We start from the raw sequence: 24,735 nt of genomic DNA, 5'->3' as shown, positions 1-24,735 counted from the left end.
ACTCACCAGGCCTTGATGCTCAGTGTGTTCTTTATGAAGTTGATTGCTCCCTCTGACAAGCCAGGGTAGCAGCGGCCAAACTGGATCTTCCCCTTCCGGATGTTTCTGTCCCTCTCCCAGTTGAGGTCTGAATGGAACGGGCTATCTGCACTCAACCTAGGTGGTGAGAGGGAGGACATATTTGTTTATTTGGATCCCCATTAGCTTTTGCAGAAGCATCAGCTACTATTCCTGGGGGTCCACAKAAAAACACAAAGCARGACAAGTAACAAAACACTGATAGATGAGGCCAGTCACACAAATTTAAAATCCAACGATACACAAACACCACAAAATAAAAAATATATAATAATAATAATACAAACAATACAACAACAAAWATAATGTGTGTGRCTGTGTGTCTGTGTGTGTGTGTGTGTCCCTTCGCAGTCCCCTCACATAGACATTTCAGAGGAGAAACAGAAGAGTAAATGGCAGTATGGCTGTATATTTGGGTGTCAAACATACGGATCCGGCCCGCYAGCCCATTCAATCCGGCCTGCAGGGGGTTTCAGTTTTTCTTAGAAAAACGGTCTTAAATTGACATTGAAATGAATAAAACCAAATTGAAACTGTGTAAAAATATTAACGGATCTACATTTACAGTCTCTTCACGCTGTCCAGCTTGCTAACAGTCATCGAAACGAATGCTGGACAGTAAGGGAGCATCGGAAATTCCAAAAGCAATGGATATGGGACTATTTTTTTGACATTTTGACAGCAAGGAAATATAACACATTTTAAGTGCGGCCCTCTGGACCCCTGAAGACCCAATGTGGCCTGCTGGGTAAAATGAGTTTGACACTCCTGATATATAGGATACAYCTTACACATCCAGGGCAATCAGTACTCTAAACATTAGAGAGAAGTGTAATTATCGCAAAAATAATTCAATCCTCATGTATCTTTCTGGGTCATTCCACCAATTGGGTGCATTTTCAGCAGTGTAAAAAAAACGTGTTTCACCTCATTTTAACATTCTGTCATAAAGAGCATATGTTCAACTTAATAAAAAACATGTCTTCCCATCTCCCAAAAAATCACTATAGTAAGTGCCAATAAAGAGCCAAGTAAAGTAACAGTGTTGATATTAAATTAAGTTGATGTGTGTGCAACAGGGAGGGGCAATTGAATGCAAGCTTCACAAAAAAATGACATTGTCAAAACATTTCTAGCCTGTCTTATGGGTAACAGGGTTAAAGTGTTGTGCTCGACCCGCTCAGTTTTCCACCACAAAACACCAGAATATGGCCAAAACGAGTAGAACCAGCTCACCTGKTTTTACACTGGGGTTTGACTATTTAAAAAGCAAAAGTTTCACCACGTTGAAATTTGAGTTCAGTTCACGCAACAGGGTCAGATAAATCATAGTCGCCAGAAATGACTTTGTCAAAACAACATAATAATTAGGGCTTTACAATGATGGTGAAAAAAGGTTCAGGTTAAATGGGTTAATATATTCCTAGAAGTCACAGAMGGTGCACAGAMGGATATGTCAAAATGCTCAATTTTGCCACTTTAGCAAGTCAGATATATTGAATCGTCCATGTGGTCTATATTAAATGGCACTTCATTRAATGTAACTGGCTTTTAAAATGCAATATTTGTGCACAATTCCTACTTAAAATATTAAAAGGGACACAAAAAGGCACTCATTTCGTGGAACAACCCTTCATACTTACATTATAAAAGCCAAAACCCCAATAGCCCAGATGTCGGTCTCAGGTCCGACTCCTTGTCCGTCGAGGATTTCTGGAGCTTTAGGAAGGACAATGTAAACAGACAAAACATGACAGATAGAGAGGGCATTCTTCATAAGAGTTTTACATTCCYTTGTTTCCATTAGTACGTGCCAGTAAATTAAAATACATCTCTCAAGGAACAACGTTTATAGTCCAGCGGCAGAACACAGAGGTCGAAATGAATTAAGGTTACGGTTAAGGTTAGGTTTAGGAAAAAGAGTTAGGTTAAGGTTTTGGCATCGTTTCAGTGAGGTTAGGGTTAGGGGTTAGGAAAGGCATAACAGTTAACATTGGGTTAGCGTACCACCATCTGCCATTCTGTTTCTGCCCGTTGTCTGTGGAGAGGCGCGCAATGGAGTCTCTGTGTGAAATGAGAAGATGGATGTAACTGTTCTTCAAGAGCAAAGTTGAGTGATGAAGTTAGGCAAGCTTCTGCTCAGCCTATCATCCCTATCCACCCATCCCTATCCACCCATCCTTTCCAGTCATTCTCTTGATGTACCTTTCTCTTGTCCCGGAATGTCCTCGATGTTGAGTGTCTGRCCGGGTGTGAAAGACTGAGCAGAGCCCAGGTCTACGATCTTCAGCACGTTGCGGTCCGTCACCAGCATGTTGTCCGACTTGAGGTCCAGGTGGACGACGCGGCGGCCGTGCAGGTAGTCCACAGCACTCAGGATCTGAGCCAGCAGCTCTGCCACGTGGAGTTCCGCATAAAGATCTCTGTTTGGGGGGAAAAGGAGGGAGGGAGGGGGAACATGGTATATCTAAAACCCATCTTCTGCATCTTTACCAAGTACAGTAAATAACACATTTTGCATCCACACTCTGGAAATTGCAAAACCAATTAGCCAGGCAACACTACAAACTAACACACCCCCAAACACTACTAAGTAATGGTGTAATGTAAAGCAGGCAGCTGTGTCTCTCTGACCTCTCAGCTAGGTTGTAGAGCAGCTCTCTGCCAGCACACAGCTCCTGGATGAGCACCAGGTAATGGGGGGTAATGTAGGCCGTGTGCAGCTGCACCAGGTGSGGGTGGTTGAGCTTCTTAAGCAGCTGGTACTCCCTGAGCACCAGAGCTCTCTTTTCTGCCCTGTAGGGGGTGATCTTGGCAGCAAACAGCWGCTGGCTCTGGCTGTCCTGACACRGGGTCACCACGCTGAAACGACCCCTGACATGGACAACACGACGAGAGAGACGGTGAGAGAGACTGCACACACATCTGTGCAGGCCTACGTTACAGGTATGCAGGACAGACGTGCGGTAAAGAAACGCTCAATGAGTACACGTTCGCGTCGTGTAGAAAAAACGGCAACTTTCCMAAGCCAGTGTTGACCGTTCAGTACCTGTTGATCTCTGCGAGGAAGCTGTAGGTCTTGTGGCTAGGTTGACCTCTTGATCCACTGCCCTTTGACCCTGGGTACTCGGTCTGGATGAGGGGAATGTGGGTCTCTGTAGATTAAAGGAGCACAAAAGCAAACTTTCATCAATAAACTCTCAAATGAAACAAGGACTATATAGAATTGTCTTGCCTTTAGGATGGGTTGCCATAACAACAGGTGGTGAAGGGTCACTGAAAGGTCCTGCCCCCTTCTTGGTGATGCAGCCCACCCTGAATACGTATCCTGCTCCTCTGAGTAAGTCCTTCACTACGTAGCAACTGTCTGTCACCTCCTCGCACAGTAGCTTCCACTCCCCGCCTGTGGCAGTACAGGGTATGGAAATGTTTTAMCATTCTAATATTTCATGTGCACCAGGTGCATCATCATCATCATSGTCAACATCCGGTAGACAYTGTTAAACTTGTTCAATTTAGTGTCGCTTCACTTCACTGCACATACACCACAGGCGGCTGGTGGTACGGCGACTCATGGCACTGAATTGGGGTGGACGGGCGGATGGTAATGGCTGGGACGACACGAACGGAATGATATCACACACATCAGACACAGTTTCCATGTGCTTGATACCATTCCATTTACTCCATTCCAGCCATTATTATGAGCCATCGTCCCCWCACCAGCCTCCTGTGACATACACATTTCTGTGGAAAAATCAATATGCAAATCTGTGTGATCTGTAAGCAGTGTTTTTCGTACCGTCTGTGCTGTACTGAACACAGTAAACCACTGGGTCGCTGGACTGCACTGGTCTCCATACCAGCAGAAATCCTCCTGCCTCCAACTGGTACACATCAGGCCTGGTCAGGTGGATGGGCATCTCTGGAGAGAAAACAGAAAGATAAACATTAGACTTGCAAAGAGACACACAAAGCCTCTCTTCTGCTGAGTAGATTGCAAAGTAGAGTCCAAATATACTTCACCTTTGTTCTTCTTGAATGCAGGTATTTTAGGTATTTTAAATGAAAATAATTTMGACTTCTTTTTAGCACTCTCCAAGCCAGCGCTCGCCTTTTGCTCAGGTGGAGCAGGAGATGAACCCTTAACAATCGGCCCTGCATCACACCAAGAAACATAAAGGGTGGAAATTCTGATTGTTTCCACTACATGAGAGTGATCCCATTCGGAAAAYGTGTACGAAACTAAAAGTGCATGGTAGCTCACCTCCCTTCGTTAAGTCCTCCTTGCTGGACGATTTAGTGAACAGCTTGGTGAGGCTAGAGGCTGATGCCCTCATCTTTTTCCTGAGTGACATGGTGGGAGTTTTGGGCTCCAATTCCCCTAGCGTGGGTCCCTGCTCCGTGCCCTCCAGTTGTGAGTAGGAATGCCCCGCCCAGGACTGCCTACGTAACAGATTCATCAACCCAACCTTGGGTGACATCCTGGGAGACTTCCCCGTGGGCGGTTTGGCCTGGAGGGCCGGGGTGGACGCGTGCCTRTGGAGACGTGCCTCTGTGTCGCTGGCCCTCGAGGGTCTCTCTGGGGCCTTGAAGGACAGGCTGGGGCTGGGTTTTACAGGCAGGACCGTCTTCTCTACCTTACCATTATTTCTGGCCATTGAGTTCTGGTTGGGGTGGGTTGTCCTTCTCGGTGGGATCTGAAGTTGGCCMRTCRGGCGCTGGGGCTCCTTARCAGCGTCCACAGCCTCAGACCCCTGGAGCAGGGAGCAGGGGGATGTTGTGATCAGSGGCTCCTCCTGGTCATCATACTCATCCCCTGCTCTCCCTCTTTGTGTGGCTGCAGGGTAGCCGTGGGACAGCTCCTCACAAGAGCCCAGCCTGCTGGAGCCCTCAGAGCCATGCTCCAGGATGAGGGACTCAGCCAGGGAGTACTGAGAGCCAGCCAGGTTCCCCGCCTCCTCCTCTGGACCAGCATGGGGCGATTTTGCACACAGTTTCTGAAGCCTGGCCGTAAGCTGTTTGGGAGCCACTGCCACTGAACCTCTTCTACCTCTCACTTGGAGAGGGGGAACGTCCAAGCTCTTCTCCTCTTCCTCCTCATCYGTGAAATCCTCCTTAAGATTCAAAGCACTCTCCTCTTCTCTGCGTTTGGCGGATCCTGGTGAGTGTCGGGAGTACTCGTCCAACGACCTGCTCCTCCTCTGTGGTGGTGCATTGTGCGAGAGGCTGACCCCGCTGTCAAAGGAGCAGGACTTGAGCATGGACGGCTGCAAAGACCCTCGCCTTTGCCCGTGATTGGTCTCGCCTTCGTCCTCCACATACTCAATGAGAGGCTCGTTGAGGCGGCTAGAGAGGCTTCTGCGGAGCGGCTTGCGGCCCCTCTCCTGCTTCTTGGCCTGGAACTTGTCCCTGAGGGTCATGTGGCGAGCGGACATGGGCGAGAGCTGCGCGGAGCTGTTGTAGAAAGTGCTGCGGATCAGGCTGCTCCTGGCGATGAGGCCTCCTTCACTCCCGGACGCGGACCCATCATCCCCCTCGGAGAGGTATAGGGACGGGCTGCTTTCTCGGCTGACCCTCTTCTCCCTCTGGGGGGTCGGCTGCTGTGAGGCGTCCGAGGACCCTATAGACTGCCTGCTTAGGCTCCTCTCCAGCACGCTCCTCTGTCCTCCCATCTCCTCCTCCTCGTCCTCCTCCTCCATGGTGCCCTCCTCCTCCTCTTCCTCGAATGTCAGTTTGGCAAAGAGCTCAGGGATCCTGGCTCTCTCCATGAGGGGGTCAAATTCTTCCTCCTCCTCGTCTTCATCCTCGTCGGCTGTGGTGCAGTGGTGGAAGAAGTCCCAGGCGTCGGCCTCGTCGTACTCAGAGGAGGAGCCGCTGCTCATGGAGGTGCTGCTGTGCTCATGGGGGTCCCGGGGGGCTGTGATGGAGGTCTCCCGAAGAGGGGCATCCAGCAGCTCTGGGATGGGCTTCAGGATTAGTACCGAGCCCAGGCAGGTCAGAGAACGCTGGGTAGAGAGGGGAGAGAATGCAGGTGAGAGAGAAGACAGAGCGGTCATACAGAGCTGGGAAAAGACAGTTCAGGAAACACTTGACATAAACAGAGAGAAGAGACAAGAAAACACTGGACAGAGTTAAAAGACTGAAGGCTCTATTTTATCAGTTGGCGCTAAGGAGACGTATGTTTCAAACGCAGGGTGTTTGCAATTTTGTCATGTAAAAACTGGCGCACTGGCATTTTCCAGCCCTAAAGCCAGGTTCRGCGATTTACCTGTCTTTTATCAGCTCGCTTGCACTGAGGTGGGAGGGGTGSCAATATTTGAGGTGTGTACTTAAAWACAAGTGCAAAAGTGACAATTTGCTGCAGTACTGATGGGAAGTTTTAAGACCCACAAAAAGCACGTCTTATTAACGGAAGTAGTTGATAATGGAATGGATTTTGAGACTGGAAACGCAGCCTATCTAGCCATGATGCACAGTGTCCATGGAAGGAGAGATGTGCCTTTTTTGCCCGTGAATCTCGTATTTATGAACATAAAAAAATTGGTTTCCCCCRATTTCGATTTGATTAAAAACCAAGCATTGCCTACCCTCCCCTTAATCAAGGCTGGTTTAGCAGCATTGCCTACCATAGGTGTGTCTTTTTATCCTGGCCATTAGCCAAAAGTAGCCTATGAATAAAGGAGTTTTCAATGGTTGACTGAGCTTTGAAATATTTGAGGATTTTGCCCTCATGCTTTTTTCAATATTCACAATTCACATACTTACATTTCGCATGTTCAAGTAGGCTATCCATTCCCATTTTCAAAGAGCGCCCCTCGTCCAATTACCAGAGACACGCTCCTCCAAAGTATTCAGTCGTCCTATAATGCCATTTTAAAAAATCTGTCTCGTACATAAGCAACGATACAATCTTGATGGCAAGATGGCGCCGACAGACATGGCAGCTCTGCTTCTAGCTCCTAAGCAACTTTCCAGTATTTCGTTTTTTTGTGTGTTATTTCTTACATTATTAGCCCAGAACGTTTTTTCTGTTATTACATACAGCCGAAAATAACTTTTGGATATCAGAGCGYCGGTAACTCACCAGCATTACGACCAGGAATACAACTTTCCAGAATTGAATCCTTTGTTCGTACCCCCCAGGGCAATTTATCTTATCCCAAAGGCTGCCACAAGACGACGCCGGCYGAGAAGAGGTTTTCATAGTGGACTTCTTTCTCTCGTACAAGATTAACATCTTCTTCACCCGCTTTGAGAATAACACAGTGCCACCGGCGCGGCCCGCTCCCAAGGACTGTGGGCTCTCGTTCTCCGTGGCTGAAGTGAGTAAGACATTTAAGCGTGTTAACCCTCGCAAGGCTGCCGGCCCTAGCCGCGTCCTCAGAGCATGCGCAGACCAGCTGGCTGGGGTGTTTACGGACATATTCAATCTCTCCTTATCCAGGTCTGCTGTTCCCACTTGCTTCAAGATGTCAACCATTGTTCCTGTACCCAAGAAACCAAAGGTAACTCAACTCAATGACTGCATTGAGAGGCATTCTAGACCCACTTCAATTTGCTTACTGGGCCAATAGATCCACAGGCAATGCAATTCCCATCGCACTGCACACTGTCCTATCTCATCTGGACAAGAGGAATAKCTAGGTAAGAATGCTGTTCATTGACTATAGCTCAGCCTTCAACACCCTAGTACCCTCCAAGCTCATCATTAAGCTCAGAGCCCTGGGTCTGAACCCCACCCTGTGCAACTGGGTCTTGGACTTCCTGTCYGGCCACCCCCAGATGGTGAAGGTAGGAAACAACACTCCACTTCGCTGATCCTCAACACAGAGGCCCCACAAGGGTGCGTGTTCAGCCCCCTCATGTACTCCCCTGTTCACCKATGACTGCGTGGCCACACATGCCTCCAACTCAATCATCAAGTTTGCAGACGACACAACAGTAGTACGCCTGATTACCAACAATGACGAGGGCCCTGGCGGGGTGGTGCCAGGAAAATAACCTCTCCCTCAACATCAACAAAACGAAGGAACTGGTCGTGGAAGTCAGGAAATAGCAGAGGGAGCACYCCTCTATCCACATCGACGGGACAGCAGTGGAGAAGGTGGAAAGCTTCAAGTTCCTCGGCGTACACATCACTGACAATCTGAAATGGTCCACCKACACAGACAGTGTGGTGAAGAKAGCACCTCTTAAACCTCAGAAGGCTGAAGAAATTTATCTTGGCACCTAAGACAGTCACAAACTTTTACAGATGCACAATTGAGAGCATCCTGTCGGGCTGCATCACAGCCTGGTACGACAACWGCACCGCCCGAAACCGCAGGGCTCTCCAGAGGGTGGTGTGGTCTGCCCAACACATCATCGGGGGAACACTGCCTGRCCTCCAGGAAACCTACAGTATCCGATGTCACTAATACTGTAAAAGCTAAATCAAAGTCCAAGTATACATATTTGACGATATACTTGCCGAAAAATGTTATGTGAATGTCTATTTCACGATTTGCCCAAATGTACKTGGGTGTCTTCACACTAAAAGTTATGTAGTTTGCTCATACATCAAGTTATCCATCTGAAACTTTGCACATACACTGCTGCAATCTTGTGGACACCATTGGAATTACCAGAGCGATGGCTAGATTTGGGGCCCTTTCTCTTGCATTTCAAAGATGGTGGTAGAAAAAAAAAGGTCATTTATTTCTTTGTATTTTCTTTTACCAGATCTATTGTGTTATATTCTCTCTCAATTCACATTTCCACAAACTTCAAAGTGTTTCCTTTCAAATGGAACCAAGAATATGCATATCCTTGCTTCAGGGCCTGAGCTACAGGCAGTTAGATTTGGGTATGTCATTTTAGGCGAGAAAAAAGAAAAAAAGGGGGCCCTAAGAAGATAAAAAGCAACAAATCCCTTATTTGGCATCGATAAGAGTCAAAAACAGTTATTCTAGTGTCAAAGTTTACTACAAAGTGTAAATAGAATAATTTTGGTCATAAAGTTAGTCTCTTCTAAAACAGAGTTTGGAACATCTGTGCATAACAACAGGTAAATGAAAGTTGGGTATTGATTTGACAATGTTCCTTTGCACACTAACATGGGGTGAACAGCTTCGGTGATTGATATCTATCCAATTGCATCAGTTGAGGCTCCTCAAAGGAGGAAAGGGACGATCATCCTCCTCAGTACATTTCATAAAAATAGAAATAATGAAACATTAAAAATGTTATCCCTTTTAGATAAAACTATACTAAAGATTTCACGTCATCAAACAATGGATTAAAAACACTTTTTTGCAATAAAGGTCTACAGTAGCCTCAARAGCACTCTCTGGGGTAGCACCATGGTGTAGCCGGAGGACAGKTAGCTTCCGTCCTCCTCTGAGTACATTGACTTCAATACAAAACCTAGGAAGCTCGTGGTTCTCACCCCCTTCCATAGACTTACACAGTAATTATGATGACTTCCGGAGGACATCCTCCAACCTATCAGACCTCTTGCAGCATYAACTGACATGTTGTCGACCCAATCAAAGGATCAGAAAATGAATCTAGTACTGAAAGCATAAGCTACAGCTAGCTAGCACTGCAGTGCATCAAATGTGGTGAGTAGTTGACTCAGAGAGTGAAAGACAACAGTTTTGAACCAATTAATTTTTTCAAAAATGAAAGAGAAGCAGAGATATTTTGTTTTCACTTTCACTTACTTAGCTAGCTAATGCAGCTAGCTAGTTTAGCCTACTCTAACACCCGGCTCAAACAGAGAGGGATGCTATGTTAGCTAGCTGGTTAAGGCTATCCAACACTGGAACTCTTCCAAGTTAAGGTAAGCTTTTGGTTTTAGAAATGTATTGCCACAGGGGCCCACCGGTGTAACTGCTAAACTGCTTGCTGTACACTGTACTGCATGATTGTAGCGGGTTTACTATGTCGACTATGACGTTAGCTAATATGGTGTCAATGATGAAGGCTGTTATCGGTTATGGTACAAAGGTTTAGAGAACGTCCAGCTGGCATGAAATGGAATTTAGGAGCCACCTGCTATTTCTGAAGAAATGTGAATGCGATCTGTAAGATCTTTCCATTATGTTTATCAAACAGTATAACGGTGAGTGGACATTCTCTTTATATTGTATCTTTGTCCAGCTTCTGTGAAAAGTTGGATGTGCATAAAACCCTCCATCGTCTGCGTTGCCTTAAWATMATATGCCCACAGGAAGCAATTATGGTGCCTMTAACTGTATTTAGACARACTGTACCCTATTTAAAACAKGTTTTTGTATATTTTTGATTTTAATTTGGTTAGAATTATTGACTCTTTTTAGGCCTCTTTTTAGGCCGTGAATTTAATCGTACGTTTGGCATGTCCATGAATCAGCCATAATGCAATTTACAGTAGGCCTAGCCCCCAGTGTGAATTCTATGTTTAACTATATGTTTCCATATTGAAGACATGCAATTACTTACAACAATGTGGACTGAAAACATGTTCAACATATMTTTGGTTRCTGTAGGCTATTTAACAAACTAGGCTATGTTTCTGTAGGTTATTTAACAAACTAGGCTATAACGGACTAACATTGAAATTGGAGTTGATGACAAGGCAATACATAAAGGCAATACATAAAAGATTGRAKATGCACAACTTGAAGCAACCAAATATTTAGCACCCAGCCCTTTCGCACCAACGRCAGCTACTGCGCCCATAATTCCGTTTGTAAAAATAGCACTAATATTTCCGACACACTCCCGAACCCTATAACGCTATCACTTTATCATTGCATTAGGTTTGTTAAAATAGAGCCCTGCATATCATTATTGTACCTGCCATTTTCTCCTTGAGATGAAGACTTTCAGAGCCCTCGTATTGATATCATCAGTCTCATCCTCATGTTCACTCTGACAACATAGTCAACAAGAGAGAATGTGTTAGACAAGATTCATTGTTTTCCTCCATTTCTTTATTTTATTTGTCTCCACCAACCCGGCTGAGACATAAACAAACTGAGTATGTAATTCTTACCTGGAACCACTCGTGCCCCAGACACTCAAARGCAGTTGGTCGCTTTCTAAGGAGAGAACAAATCATTTAGAGTTATATRCATATAAGAGATCGTAATATCTCGATGGTTGTGTATCTTACGCTGGGTCTGGCTGCAGGACCGTGCGGAGGAAGCCCTGGGCACCGGTGCTCCTGTAGGCGAGGTCGGGCGCGTCCCAGTTCAGTGTCCCCTCCCCCACCCTCAGCAGAGTGGCCCGGTCCGTCTCCCCCACGAACGGACAGCGGCACATCAGACTGACAGGACACAGCGTGATTTCAACACCTAACACTCACTCACATTCCATGTACAATATGATGAGACTCAAATATTGATTTTTTTTTTAAATTCATAAATCATACAGTACTTGCCATAAATAGGCCACAACACCAATGGACCTGACKAAGAGAGAGAAAATATTTATGTAGTGATAAATCGTCACATTTTCCCTTCATATGATAGGAATGTCACATACAGTGGCACAGATGTACTGAAACAGAMAYTYCGTTTAGCTTACCAGATYTCACTTGCTATAGTGACAGGGTCTTGATGTATGATCTCAGGGGCTACAAACTCAGGAGTGCCAAACTTGCTGTACTGGTGTCTGGACGTGTCTATCTCCTGACAGAAGCCAAAGTCACAGATCTTGATCTCCTCTCTGGGTGGAAACACCATCAGGATATTGTCCGTCTGTGTGATTGAATTCCAATGGCAGACGGTGGGTGAGGGAACTTATCATGTCATGACTGAGCTGTCCGTCAAACTATCGACCGCTGTGCATTGTTTCAATGTGCACAACACCAAAATGAATGCATGAACAATCAAATGAAACATACAGACTGGATTCGTGAATATGAATGTATGAAGAGCTTACGTTGATGTCCAGGTGTAGGATGTTCATGCTGTGGATGTGACCAACTCCCTCCAGGATTTGCTGAATGTACATCTGCACCTGGTATCATGAACGCATGGTGCAGTTTATAAACATCATAGGGGCAGTCATAATTGCCTTAGCATTCAGGCAAAACAGGGGTCAACTCAAAACACAGTTCAGCAAGGTTGGGTTTACAGTCAAAAGATCAAAGGTTTTACCTCTCTCTCACTGACGGATCCCTTCGACAGCAAATGATCAAGAAGACCATGAGAGGAGCACCTATAGATGGTATTAAGGATGATGTGCCGTGTTCAACATGGATCAAATTAAGCACTACATTTCCACTCTTAGGTCTTCATCGGTGAAGTGGCTAAAAGCGCCATGGGGAAGGATACACTTCAGTGACCAGGACCAGGGTCCTGCGTGTAGAGAAGAAGTCCAGCAGACAGGCCACCCTGGGGTGGGCCAGCCGGGAGAGCAGGTCCCTCTCTTGGAACGCCCTGGTTCTCGTACTGCTCCTCAGGGGCAGGAACTTGGCGGCAAAGCCCTCACCCGTCCTCCTGTGGGTAACCCGCTTTACCACCCCATACGTGCCTCTACAGACACAAGGAGAAGAGGCAAAGGACGGAACCCAATTTTAGTTTATTGGAACACCTCTAAAGGGAACGTCACCTCCACAGTTGCAGCTTGACTGATTGCTGCAGTGCGAAATACGACACCCAACTAAATGTGCACTCACCTCCCAATCTCCCCATGGACGTCATACACAGACAGCAGCTTCCTCCTCTTCCCAAGCTCCACCTCTCTCTCCTGCGACTCCAGTGGACCTACAGAAAAGAGGATCAGGACCATGCAGTCACATTAAGTCAGCCATCACATTGGTGGTGTTGTATTTGGGGATTAGGATGCTCATCTTCTAGGCATTTTGTGTTAAATCTGTCATAGCTTTGGCATCAGCTAGTTTGAATGACAGTAAAAAATAAGGACAGTGAACGGAAAGACACATGGCTCTAGCGAAAAGTAGTGCACTGCTGTACAAGGGGGATTCATTTTTGATTCATTTGACAGACACCATAGGTGTGTACTGAGGTCTTACCCTCCTCCACTGTCAGCTGAGCCTGACAGGAGGTGTGTCCTAAGTCGTTATAGGCCCAGCAGGTGTAGATGCCACCGTCCTCGCTCTCCGGGCACAGCACAGTCAGAGAGCAGCGGGCACCATTCTGGACCACCTCCACATTCTCATTGGCCAACAGCTCCTCTCCATCCTCCAATCACATGAGAGAGACACTACTAAGGCACAGCTTCTATGACAGCACAGGGGCCAAGTAGTAGAGGAGAACACCAACAATTACCATGATCGTACTACTCAGTTGATGAATTGTTTTGGTTAGTTATGTCCGGCGGTGTCAGCTATGCTTAAATGTACTGGGGGAATGTCATCACGAAGGTTTGAATGAAGTGAATTAACACAGTGAATGAGTTGACGGTGGTCTTAGATTGAGAAAGTTTGACGCGTCCCAACCTTGTACCACTGAATCTCGGGGGTGGGCCTTCCTGTGATGATGATGGTGAAGGTAGCTGATTGACCAGGCTCCACACACAGGTCCTCCACCGGCACCTGGATGGAGGGAGGAGCTGAGGAGACAGGAAGGGAGGTCATTGCATGAGATGATTCATGTCTTGGGCTCTTTTTAGAAAATAAGAAACGACAGTGTGTATGCACAATTGCAAAGTACAGTACCTGTTGGCATTTCCTCTATGGCCTCAGGAACATAAAGTTCCTCCTCAACCTCAGGTCTCTCCTCAAGCTCAGTGGGGAACTGTGGCGCCGCCACGGTAGGGTCCCTTTCCTCTTGGCTACCCTCGGCGCTGTCGAGAAAATATATATTGGGATAGAAATAGAGATGGTACAGTAGGATGATGAATGTATCACAGTTCTGGCAGGCAGACTCACGGCTGAGGGTATCCAGGCTGGAAGAGCATTTTGACAACAGATGTGGGGCTGAAGTCTGTCTGCAGCCATTGCTTCACCATGGCAGTGGACCAGCCCTCTGAGTCGGAGTCTGGAAGCACAATGACACCACTCTCAGACTGATGCTCTTAGGTGCTGTTAGGGTCTAATAATCCAAAATCATTCATTCATATTAACTGGCCTTTACAATGAATATATATTTTGAAGCCATGCTAATTTGTGATCGAGGCAAAGCGTGTCGAGACATTAACAACTGTCTATTTAAAAAATATGATAAAAGCAAATGTTAGGAACGTACAGTACCCTTACCTCCAGACTCACATAAGCACATTAACCAGCGCACGTCTTACCTCCAGACTTGAAGGACACCCAATAGTTTGTAAATCAGCCCATGAACAGGACATGGACACATGCCCACTCCCCAGGGGGGGAATAAGGGGCACCTGATGCCCGGCACATGACCATCTTGTATGGGTAGGAGTGGAGAGTTAACTGGGCATGCGTTGGAGAGGAGAGAGGACCCATCCACATGCACTGGGTCCATGATACTGTGAGCATGATGAAGGCTCTGTGAGGTACTTCCTGTTCGGGGACTACAGAGGATGGAGAGCAGGAGGGTTACAGAGAATGGATTGACTCACATGATCAACTGGTGTCCAAAAGCCAAAGGGAAAACTACTTAGAGGTGGAATCATAGCTCATGAAGGAAAGTGATTGATAGATACAGCAATGCCAGTATTCTTATTGTATTATAATTTTTTTTAACTCATTTTAATCTGCCTTGAAATACAGAAAATATAAATGTACTCTATGTTTCGTTGAAGGTGTTTGATATGGATGAAATATACACTTATCAGATATATGTATATAGCAAGGATTTACTGCTGTGTCGTAATCAATCGACTTTTCGGGGTCCTGATATGGACTCTGAGGGGCCGTTATTGGGCACAGATTAAGCCTAGTCCTGGATTAAAAAGTAAACTCAAAGGAGAGTGTCTATTGAAAGTGCTTTTTACTCCAGGACTACTGTAGGTCAATATCTGTGTCCGGGAAACACCCCTAGATGTAAATGAGCTATGACCCCTTATTTATCCTGTTTGGAAAAGCTTTTGGAAATCCATCAAGATCAGTCAAATGGGAGGAAATGACCCGGTCCTTTCCAATGCTTTTCATTTCTGAAAGATGGAAAAATGATGAAAACACGAGCAAAAACATCCAATACTAAAGTGTATCAATGTCTTTCATGAATATGTACAACTAGTAATGATATGATATCTATGTTGATTGCTAATGTGGATGACTGGAAGTGTTTATGGTTTCAAGGGTGTTTGGAATGAAATGGGAGAGAAAAGGTAACCTGGGTAATGAGACAATCCAAATTGAATATGAGGAATGGCAATGATGACTGACAGTGTGAAAACAGAGATAAAGTGAAGTGAAGTGATCTGAGGTAAAGTAGGTGAAAGTGAAGTGAGGTGAAACTAAGTAAGGACCATGGCATGTGCTTTTCTGATCSCTCTTCAGTTAACACTGAGCTTGTATTGTCCACAGAATAAAACTGGGATAAAACAATATTTTTCCATGTCTCATTAGATATCAGTAAGAGTTAGACCTATCGGGTCCTTGTCCTAGATTGTATTAGACTGTCATCATGTCTTATAGTGTAGAACATGTGGACAATAAAGATGAACATCTCTACTATAGCCCTCTTCTCAAAACCTGRTTCCTTACTCCGAGGTGGACATTTACCTTGATTTGGTGGAGGGAACTCTCCTACTGTACCTTGGATCAAGATGGCCTGTGGTTGGTCAGGCTCACTGTCCATCACTTGTGCAAAGGCGGAGCACATCTCTGCTTTACTCTTGGCACTGCCCAACTTGTTCCACAGCTAAAACATAACAAGATTTCACGTTTTAAACTGCACTGTTCTATAACAGTGCACAAAAGCTCAAAGAATGCATTGCTATAAAGAACAGCAACAGTATATTGTACCTTCAATGTTATACCTGTACCGTGCACCATGGGGGACCGGCCACTGCCCCCAAACTCTGGAACTCTCTCACCCCAGCCACCCGCAACTCTGACTACATCACCACTTTCAAAGCCCGAACTCAAACCTACCTTTTCCCTCAGCTTAGCTCGCCCCCTTACTCAGCCCTAGCTTAAGATAAGTAGCTTTTGTTTCATTTAAATAGTTTAATCCCCGTTTTGGTTTTTCCACTCTTTGCTGTACAGTGTCCTTGTTTTTTTTTTAAGGAGTTTTATATAATGTAMTATTGTTATTATTATTATTACTATTACCTGTATGTTAGGAACACTTAWTACATATGAAGTACAGTACATAAAGGGGTTTCATACATGTACCGTAGGCCTACCTCACACCTATACTGTCCCAGGTCTGTCTCTCCAGGGTTCACGATGGTGAGTGTGAGGATCCCACTGCGGGCYTCACTCTCTATGTGGTACTTCCTCTGGTCTGTCAGCTCTCTGCCATCCTTAAACCAACTGTCACAGACATGCCAAGGCACACAACCAAATGACAACATGTGGGACGATCTTAATGGGAATCAAGCAGGTACTAGCCAGGTTGCCATGACATTGTAGGGGGGATCCAGTAAATCCTGTCCAGTTTACTGTACCATACCTGACTCGGGGTAAAGGAGTACTGTGTGTTGAGCAGCTAAACTTGATGTCCTCTCCCTCCAGCAGACATGCACTCTGCAGCCTGGTACGGAATCTGGGGGGTGCTGTAGGACAGGAAATAATGAGTTCATTCACTCGACGCATTAACTTTGCACAATATGCCATGGAGTATACCGTAACATGTTAGAGAGTACAATCATATGGCATGTTTGTTGTATTTTAGTGTACTTTAGCCCTAATATTCATTAACGTGAAATGCATACAGTGAGTGAGTGAGTGAGTGAGTGAGTGAGTGAGTGAGTGAGTGAGTGAGTGAGTGAGTGAGTAGTGAGTGAGTGAGTGAGTGAGTGAGTGAGTGAGTGAGTGAGTGAGTGAGTGAGTGAGTGAGTGAGTGAGTGAGTGAGTGAGTGAGACCAATGCTCTGTTATCCCGGACTGTGGTTGTTTAGTTCAGCACCAGAGCTACTGTAAGTGAACATAGACTCACCATCCACCACTATCTTGGCCAGTGTGCTAGCATGGCCCACAGAGCTGGAAGCGTAGCACAAGTACTGTCCAGAGTCCTCAGGAGTGACACCATCCATGATGAGACAGCAGGTGCCTGCCCGGTCTGCAGTGATGATGTGGTGGGGGCCATCCTCTAGGGCCAGACCATCTAGGGAAGTGATGTCATATCAGAGCGTCAGAGATCGTACTGCTGTTAAAGAACAGCTTGCTAAATTTGGTACACAAGGTTGTACTCCCTGAACTTCCACACTACTCCCGAATGGCTGGATTAGTCTAAAGCTCAAATCTATATGGTTCAACTATTTGCTATAAACAACTAAAAAAGAATCAAACCTATGTAAGCTATCTGGTTTGTATACCTTGGAACCAGCTGACCACTGGTTTGGGTGTTCCTATGACTTTGCAGGCCAYTTTGARTGTCTGCCCGATCTTTGTGGTGCAGTCAGCCAGGAGAACTTCAAACTCTGGTGGACCTACAGAAACACACACATGACTACAGTAATGGTTTACCTGGAACCAAAAAAGGGTTTTTCCATTGAACCAAAAAATGGTTTACCTGGAACCAAAAAAMGGTTTTTCCATTGAACCAAAAAGTGTTCTCCTATGGAGACAGCTGAAGAAACCCTTTTGGGGCCTTTTTTTCTAAGAGTGTATATTAGACAGACTTAACAATGGACAGTGCCAAAAGACAGTCATAGAGGAACTCACTGCTGGCAGTCAGGCTGGAGCGTTGCTGCAGCTCTCTCAGGTCTTTGAGCCAGGACAGCTTGAGCAGGGCGGAGCGACCCTGCAGTGTGTACCTCCTCACTGAGCCCCGGTGCTCGTGCCACAGCCCCCAGGACTTCTCATCTCCCCCCACCGTCTCCTTCACCTCCACATCATTCAGCTGGGGAAGGGGAGAAGTTAATATTACAAGGAAGGCACTCTATGTGTAATGGAGATGGTTCGGAGAAACCATACTAAATGTGATGAATAGCCTTGACTTACCACGTGTGTTATCTCCCCAAGCTAACGCTTAGGTTTTTATCTCCGAGAGATAACACAATCTTGTGGCTCACAGGAGACCTGGGTTCGAARCCAGGTTGGTAACATAAGCTTGGCACAGAGGAATTGGACTATACATTTACATTGACTGGGGCAAAGGTCAAAGGGCAGTTTGTCACCTTCATCTTGTTCTTGAAGGCGTAGGTGTCAGAGTTCATGCCAGGGTCCCTCTTGAGCTTACACAGCAAGACACAGTCCTTGAAGAGGAACACCTGCCTCTGGTGGCCCCTGGAGGACGTCTTGATCTCGGGAGACTCCTCCCACACAGTGAAAGGACCCTGGGAGGAGGAAAGACGTGGGATGAAAGCTTCAGGAGGAACTGGATTATCGATGAGGAAAACATGAATGAGCCAATTTAATATATTTGACCGCAACTATGCGATGTGGTACGGAATTTTCGGGGGGGCACCTTTTGGCTCGTGAGCTCTACTTTCAGAACTACTGACCAGAATTGAACAGCCCTGGTTTTGAGTATGCCAACATGCCTAAACTACCTGAGCTGTACTGTAACAAACAGTGGAAGTTGTTTCTCAGATGCTGATGGGGACACAGCATCATTGAAAGTTGAATGTCAAGGACATAGCTTAAAATGTGCCATCTTGATCTCGCATTGGTGCAGAAATTGGCTCATTCATGTTTTCCTCATCGATAATCCAGTTCCTCTTCTAAAATAAACATTGTTTCCACATTTTGTTATTGGATTTTCAACATCACGGAACAAATGTTATTTTGGTTAAGTTCTTTTCTTTGAACACTTCCTTTGGTCGTTGGTAAACATAGGAAGACCCCACTGCTAAAGGAGCCACAAGAAAGGTTAATTTAACCTCTCAAAACCCCACCGAAACAAGCATACATCCTGGGGGAAATGTTCTGTGGACCAATGAAAGAAAGTTCGAGCTCTTGGGCAATACAGATCAGCACTGTGTTTACCGATGACCAAATMAAGTATTCAATGAAAAGAACACCCTCCCTACAAACAAACATGGGGGAGGTTTGATAATGCTGTGGGGTTGCTTTGCTGCCTCTGGTGCTGGGGGCCAAGAAAGTGTGCAAGACATCATGAAATCAGCAGATTGCCAAGTGTTTTGGAGTCCAATGTTGAACCCAGTGTTCAAAAAACTGGGCCTCCATTGAAGGTTGTGGTTCTTCCAGCAGGACAACAACTCAAAGCACACATCATAAAACACCCAGGAATGGTTAAGAAGAGATGCTGGACTGTTCTGGAGTGGCGTGCAAAGAGTCCAGATCTGAAACACATTCAAACCTATGGCGAGATCTGAAAACAGCTGTTGGTGGAGGGCACCCCMCAAACATTACGGAATTACAGCAGTTTGCTGCTGAAATGTGGGCCAAATTGTCAGTGGAAAGGTGCAGCAAGCTCATTGATGGCTACAAGAAGTGTTTGCCTGCAGTTATCTTGGCCAAAGGCTGTGCAACCAAGTACTAGCTCCGGGTTGCCAATAATTTAGTCTATGCCATTTGTCTTTATTTTCTAAATTAAAATGTACATTTAAGTTTACACAAATTAAATTGGTTCTGCAATGTTAAAAATCCTATTACAAGGTGTGGTGGCCAAAACTTTTTMGGGACATTTCAATTTATTTGAGAAGAAATGTGCAAGGGTGCCCATGTGCAATATTTGGCCGCAACTGTATGTGTAGATGTGCACCACATCATTGCTTTCTCTSTCGCTCTGCTGTGTGTGTATCTTGCTAGCTGTCACTCAAATGGCGAGGGGCTGAAGCTCATTGGCTAGAACTCAAATTGCTAGATGTAAAACAGAAATTCTGGTCATATATTTTGCATGTATGAACGACATATTGGTACATCCAGCCCAAAGTGGGAGGGTTTAAAAAAATACCTAGCAGTCGCCAAAGTTCCGGAGCATGTCTTTAACTGCACTCACCTGGTGTACCAGGTCTGAATTAGTACCTTATTAGAAGGAGAGGATGAAAACTAGGAAGTGTTTCAGCCTTTCAGGACTGACATTCTATGGAGATAAACTGTGGTTCAGGAAGGGGTGGGTTACCTGGCGGACAGGTTCTCCTAGTGCAGTGAGTGGGGCAGGGTAGTTCTCAATCAGAGACACCTGGTGTAGGTTGTCAGAGCGCCAGGGCAGACAGGACACCACGGAGAAGGCGTCCTCCAGCAGAAGGCAGCTTTTCGCACACTTAGCCTTGTTCTTGATCAGTTCCTGTCAACACAAACACAGGGAGAAATACATGGGAACAAGGCTTCAGAAAGGTCTCAACATGGACACTTAGAATCAGATGATGAGCACTGACCTTGAGCAAGGCCTGGTAGGTCTGAATCCTCTCCACTGGTCTCTGTAAGAAGGTGATGACATCCAGGACTGCAGTTTCGGGGTGCTCAGGGTCTGATTCCGTGTTTTGCTGGAACACAAAGTTCCGTACACGTGAATGTGAGCATGGAAAACTGGGAGCATGCGAGTGCAAATAGTTTTTCTTGTGGGAGTGGGGGTCGATTTTTGTGCATTATGGTAAATTATCGGATTGCATACCTTGAAGTACTGCTGGATGGTCTTGTCAGTGACACAGGCCTCTGCCTGTGATTGGCCCACCATGTACTGCAGATACTTCTCAAAGTCCACTGCATGTTTGACCAGATGCATGGCCACGTCATCGTCAGTAGAACACTCACTCAGACTGGGCAGGATAGATCTGAGTATGGGGTAGGAAAATAAGGACAGTGTTTATTTCAAGTTTTTATCTTACATTTCATTACATGAGTAAAAAACGTATCTAAAACCAGCTCTCCATCTCAACAAAGAGAACAGGTGTGACCTCTCGTGTAAAGCCATGATGTCCTTTATATTGCGGAAGATGGTTTCTTTCTGGTTGATGATGTTGATAGGGACATGAGGGCTGGTGTCTAAGTGYTGCAGGTGGTGGGACATGAATTCCTTCATCTCCTTCACAAACTCTTCCTCCCCATCAATCAGCCCCTGGATTAATTGGCTAAAGACAGAAGGGAATGTAGACAGTTTTCTTTGAGAAACGATGTGAATCAAATATGCGGAACACACTGTAATCAAGTAATATTTGTTCACTCACCTTAGTGTTCTCCTGTAGTTCTCCCCTGTAGACCCTGGTACATCCAGCTCCTGTTGTGGTGTCCTCATTTGTGGGAATGTCTCCTTTACAAAAAACCCAGTGAAAGGTTGAATTAATGCATGGTGAAATATTATCATTACTTCTGCCGAATCCTGTTTACATGACGAAACATTAAAAGTGGTTGTTTGCACGGTCAAAACATGTCGACTTTGTCCATTTTATGCCCATCCTTTATGCCCAACCAGGGCATACTGATGACCTCATACCTTTCTCTTTTTCTCCAGGTATGCAGGAGAGACCCATCCTTGGCGTGAGGAGGCGGTCTTGGAGGGCTTGGTGCGGACCAGCCACTTCTCCGGGTGGACAGAGTCCAAGACCTCCACGTACTGACCCTCCTTCAACACAAAGCTCTCCTTGTCGCCACCTTGTTGAGGACTGCAGTTAGCTCTGGCCACGTATATATCAAATGTCTATGGAAAAGAGGTTGGTAAAAAAAAAATTGTGGTTAACTGCTTCTCCAAGCAAATGTTACTGTATAAGGACCAAGTATGATAAGGTTACTGTATTCATTAGTGAGATTTTTTAAAAGTATACGTGATCAGAACACATTGTTTGAAGGAGGGCTCATGTTCAAACCATACTGTACCTCTATTCTATCCTCGTCACAATCGGACTCCGAGCCAGAGCCTGTAAGAGCAGCAGGTGTGTGGGAACGATAGTGTTTGGGGGATGGAGTCCTCAACATGGCATCAGGTACTGATGGGACATTCAGAAGTGGTGAGAGAAGTGGACAAAAGTGTGCAAAGGTTAACACCCTATGTTATGAAATACTGTAGATAGCTTTCGACATACCAGAGATATTACATTTTTACTTTTGCCACTCTTACTTTGAATGAGCAGAGTGATTATAGAGTGGACTGGGTCAATTAGGTCCCTTTTRAGGGATTATTCAAAAAATCTCATCAAATTGTACTTGTCACATGGCCGAATACAACAGGTACCGTGAAATGCTTACTTACCAACAATGCAGTTTTAAGAAAATAGAGTTAAGCAAATATTTACTAAATAAACTTTTGTAAAAAAAAGTTACACAATAAAATAACAGTAACGAGGGGGGTCAATGCAAATAGTCCGGGTTGCCATTTGGTTAATTGTTCAGCAGTCGTATAGAGGTAGAAGCTGTTAAGGAGCCTTTTGGACCTAGGCTTGGCGCTCCGGTACCGCTTGCCGTGCAGTAGCAGAGTGAACAGTCTATGACTTGGGTGACTAGAGTCTGACCATTTTTGGGGCTTTCCTCTGACACCGCCTAGTATAGAGGTATGGATGGCAGGAAGCTTGGCCCCAGTGATGTACTGAGCTGTACACACTACCCTATGTACCGCCATACCAGGCGGTGATGTAACCGGTCAGGATGCTCTCGATGGTGCAGCTATATAACTTTTTGAGGATCTGGGGACCCATGCCAAATAATTTCAGTCTCCTGAGGGGGAATAGGCGTTGTTGTGCCCTCATCACGACTGTCTTGGTGTGTTTGGACCATGATAGTTTGTTGGTGATGTGGACACCAAGGAACTTGAAACTCTCGACCCGCTCCACTACAGCCCCGTCGATGCTAATGGGGGCCTGTTAGGCCCTCCTTTTCCTGTAGTCCACTATCAGCTCCTTTGTSTTGCTCACATTGAGAGAGAGGTTGTTGTCCTGGCACCACACTGTCAGGTCTCTGACCTCCTCCCTATAGGCTGTCTCATCGTTGTCGGTGATCAGGCCCAACACCGTTGTGTCATCAGCAAATTTAATGATGGTGTTGGAGTCGTGGGTGAAGAGGGAGTACAGGAGGGGACTAAGCACGCACCCCTGAGTGGCCCCCGTGTTGAGGCTCAGCGTGGCAGATGTGTTGTGACTACCCTTACCACCTGGGGGCGGCCCGTCAGGAAGTCCAAGATCCAGTTGCAGAGGGAGGTGTTTAGTCCCAGGGTCCTTAGGTTAGTGATGAGCTTTGTGGGCGCTGTTGACCGCTGAGCTGTAGTCAATGAACAGCATTCTCATATGGGTATTCCTTTTGTCCAGGTGGYCCTATGGTTTCCGGGATGATGGTGATGGTGTTTCTGAATAAACGTTCTACTTGTTTTATTGCCTTGTTATTTTACCATGCATTATGGTGTATAATTTGTCAAATCAATACGAATCTGCATCTGTCATCGGCGTTTTGCGGAGCTGTTATAAGAAAATATAACGATCAAAAATGTGTAAAATGGTTTGGTCCATCTCCCATGAACCTGTTACATTGTCAATTTCACTTTCTCTTGTCTTCAGCTCTATTACAGAGGGTATTTGTTCTGCACTGCTAAAACATTCAACTATATTTCCATTTACAATTGTGAAATATATTCCTTGTAAATAATATAAAACATATATATTTAACTCTTATTTTACCAGCTAAATTTATAAAATAAGGGTTAAATTCAATTTTTTTTAAATTAAAAATTGTTTGTTGATAGTATGACCATCTGTAGAGGTAGGATAGGTAACCTAGCAGTTAGTGTTGGGCCAGTAACTGAAAGGTTGCTGGTTCTAATCCCTGAGCTGACAAGGTGAAAATAATCTGTTGATGTGCCCTTTAGCAAGGCACTTAACCATAATTTCTCCTCTAAGTTGCTGTGGATAACAGCGTCTGCTAAATTACTAAACCTTTTTTGTAAATGACTATCAGATCTATCCAAATAACGTGTGACGTTTTTGTTATCTAATGTTTGTTTCTCAATGATTCTGGTGGTTTTTATGCTCAATCTCAACATTTGCTAAAACTGCCTCAAAACCTTCTTTCCATACATTCAAAGCCATTAAAACCCTTGATGCTAGCAACCTTATCTGACTCCAGTCACTGTTAATGGACAGGGTCAGCATAGGCATGGCTGTTTTGCCTAGCTTGAAGTGGCTTCATTCAAGCCATTTCCATATTTTGAGCATGTGCATTGCCTAAACATGTTGTGTGGCTACTGCTGTGGTAAGCTGTGCACAGGCAAACACCATGACACCCTCTACCTCACTGCTAGAAGCCGGGCACGTGAACAGAGTGAGAACTGGATGGTCCACTTGTCTAACATTTTTACTCAGATTTGGACATATCTTGGACATTTACTTTTGCTTTGTAGATGAAAGGAATGGGAATGACTGTCTTATCTGAAAAGGTGAGACATAGCTAATATCATGCTAGATATAAAGTGATACAGTGCATTCGGAAAGTATTCAGACCCCTTCACTTTTTCCACATTTTGTTACTTAACAGCCTTATTCTAAATATTTTTTTCCCTCATCAATCTACACACAATACCCCATAAGGACAAAGGAGAAACAGGTTTTTAGAAAATGTTGTTAATTTATTTCAAATAAAAAACAGAAATACCTTATTTACGCACGTATTCAGACCCTTTGCTATGAGACTCGAAATTGAGCTCAGGTGCATCCAGTTTCCATTGATCATCCTTGAGATGTTTCTACAACTGGA

General features: G+C 45.3%; 1 protein-coding gene across 1 annotated transcript in view; it reads right to left on the bottom strand.

Annotated features, from left to right (window-relative positions):
- The window catches only part of LOC111975905 (obscurin-like), a 77,026-nt gene that overhangs the window by 1,138 nt on the left and 51,153 nt on the right, over positions 1-24,735 (bottom strand). The window contains exons 42-79 of the mRNA XM_070447707.1: positions 21,877-21,986; positions 21,497-21,700; positions 21,231-21,313; positions 20,952-21,134; positions 20,678-20,837; positions 20,442-20,549; positions 20,186-20,350; positions 18,276-18,434; positions 17,821-17,998; positions 17,472-17,585; positions 17,093-17,260; positions 16,608-16,710; positions 16,339-16,468; positions 15,578-15,851; positions 14,407-14,556; positions 13,946-14,090; positions 13,733-13,860; positions 13,514-13,626; positions 13,088-13,256; positions 12,731-12,818; positions 12,387-12,587; positions 12,210-12,270; positions 11,992-12,069; positions 11,635-11,807; positions 11,489-11,515; positions 11,222-11,374; positions 11,102-11,147; positions 10,903-10,977; positions 4,346-6,086; positions 4,105-4,236; positions 3,881-4,003; positions 3,314-3,481; positions 3,128-3,233; positions 2,713-2,952; positions 2,284-2,501; positions 2,086-2,142; positions 1,722-1,797; positions 7-156 (exon numbers count right to left, since the gene is read on the bottom strand). Coding sequence (XP_070303808.1) covers positions 7-156; positions 1,722-1,797; positions 2,086-2,142; positions 2,284-2,501; positions 2,713-2,952; positions 3,128-3,233; positions 3,314-3,481; positions 3,881-4,003; positions 4,105-4,236; positions 4,346-6,086; positions 10,903-10,977; positions 11,102-11,147; positions 11,222-11,374; positions 11,489-11,515; positions 11,635-11,807; positions 11,992-12,069; positions 12,210-12,270; positions 12,387-12,587; positions 12,731-12,818; positions 13,088-13,256; positions 13,514-13,626; positions 13,733-13,860; positions 13,946-14,090; positions 14,407-14,556; positions 15,578-15,851; positions 16,339-16,468; positions 16,608-16,710; positions 17,093-17,260; positions 17,472-17,585; positions 17,821-17,998; positions 18,276-18,434; positions 20,186-20,350; positions 20,442-20,549; positions 20,678-20,837; positions 20,952-21,134; positions 21,231-21,313; positions 21,497-21,700; positions 21,877-21,986 — 6,757 coding nt within the window. The remainder of the gene's footprint in view (positions 1-6; positions 157-1,721; positions 1,798-2,085; positions 2,143-2,283; positions 2,502-2,712; positions 2,953-3,127; positions 3,234-3,313; positions 3,482-3,880; positions 4,004-4,104; positions 4,237-4,345; positions 6,087-10,902; positions 10,978-11,101; positions 11,148-11,221; positions 11,375-11,488; positions 11,516-11,634; positions 11,808-11,991; positions 12,070-12,209; positions 12,271-12,386; positions 12,588-12,730; positions 12,819-13,087; positions 13,257-13,513; positions 13,627-13,732; positions 13,861-13,945; positions 14,091-14,406; positions 14,557-15,577; positions 15,852-16,338; positions 16,469-16,607; positions 16,711-17,092; positions 17,261-17,471; positions 17,586-17,820; positions 17,999-18,275; positions 18,435-20,185; positions 20,351-20,441; positions 20,550-20,677; positions 20,838-20,951; positions 21,135-21,230; positions 21,314-21,496; positions 21,701-21,876; positions 21,987-24,735) is intronic.

This window comes from Salvelinus sp. IW2-2015, linkage group LG16 (genome assembly GCF_002910315.2).
Source record: "Salvelinus sp. IW2-2015 linkage group LG16, ASM291031v2, whole genome shotgun sequence".
NCBI lineage: Eukaryota > Metazoa > Chordata > Actinopteri > Salmoniformes > Salmonidae > Salvelinus > Salvelinus sp. IW2-2015.
Note: the sequence above shows the minus strand (reverse complement) of the source record. Positions and strands in the feature narration are given on the sequence as shown.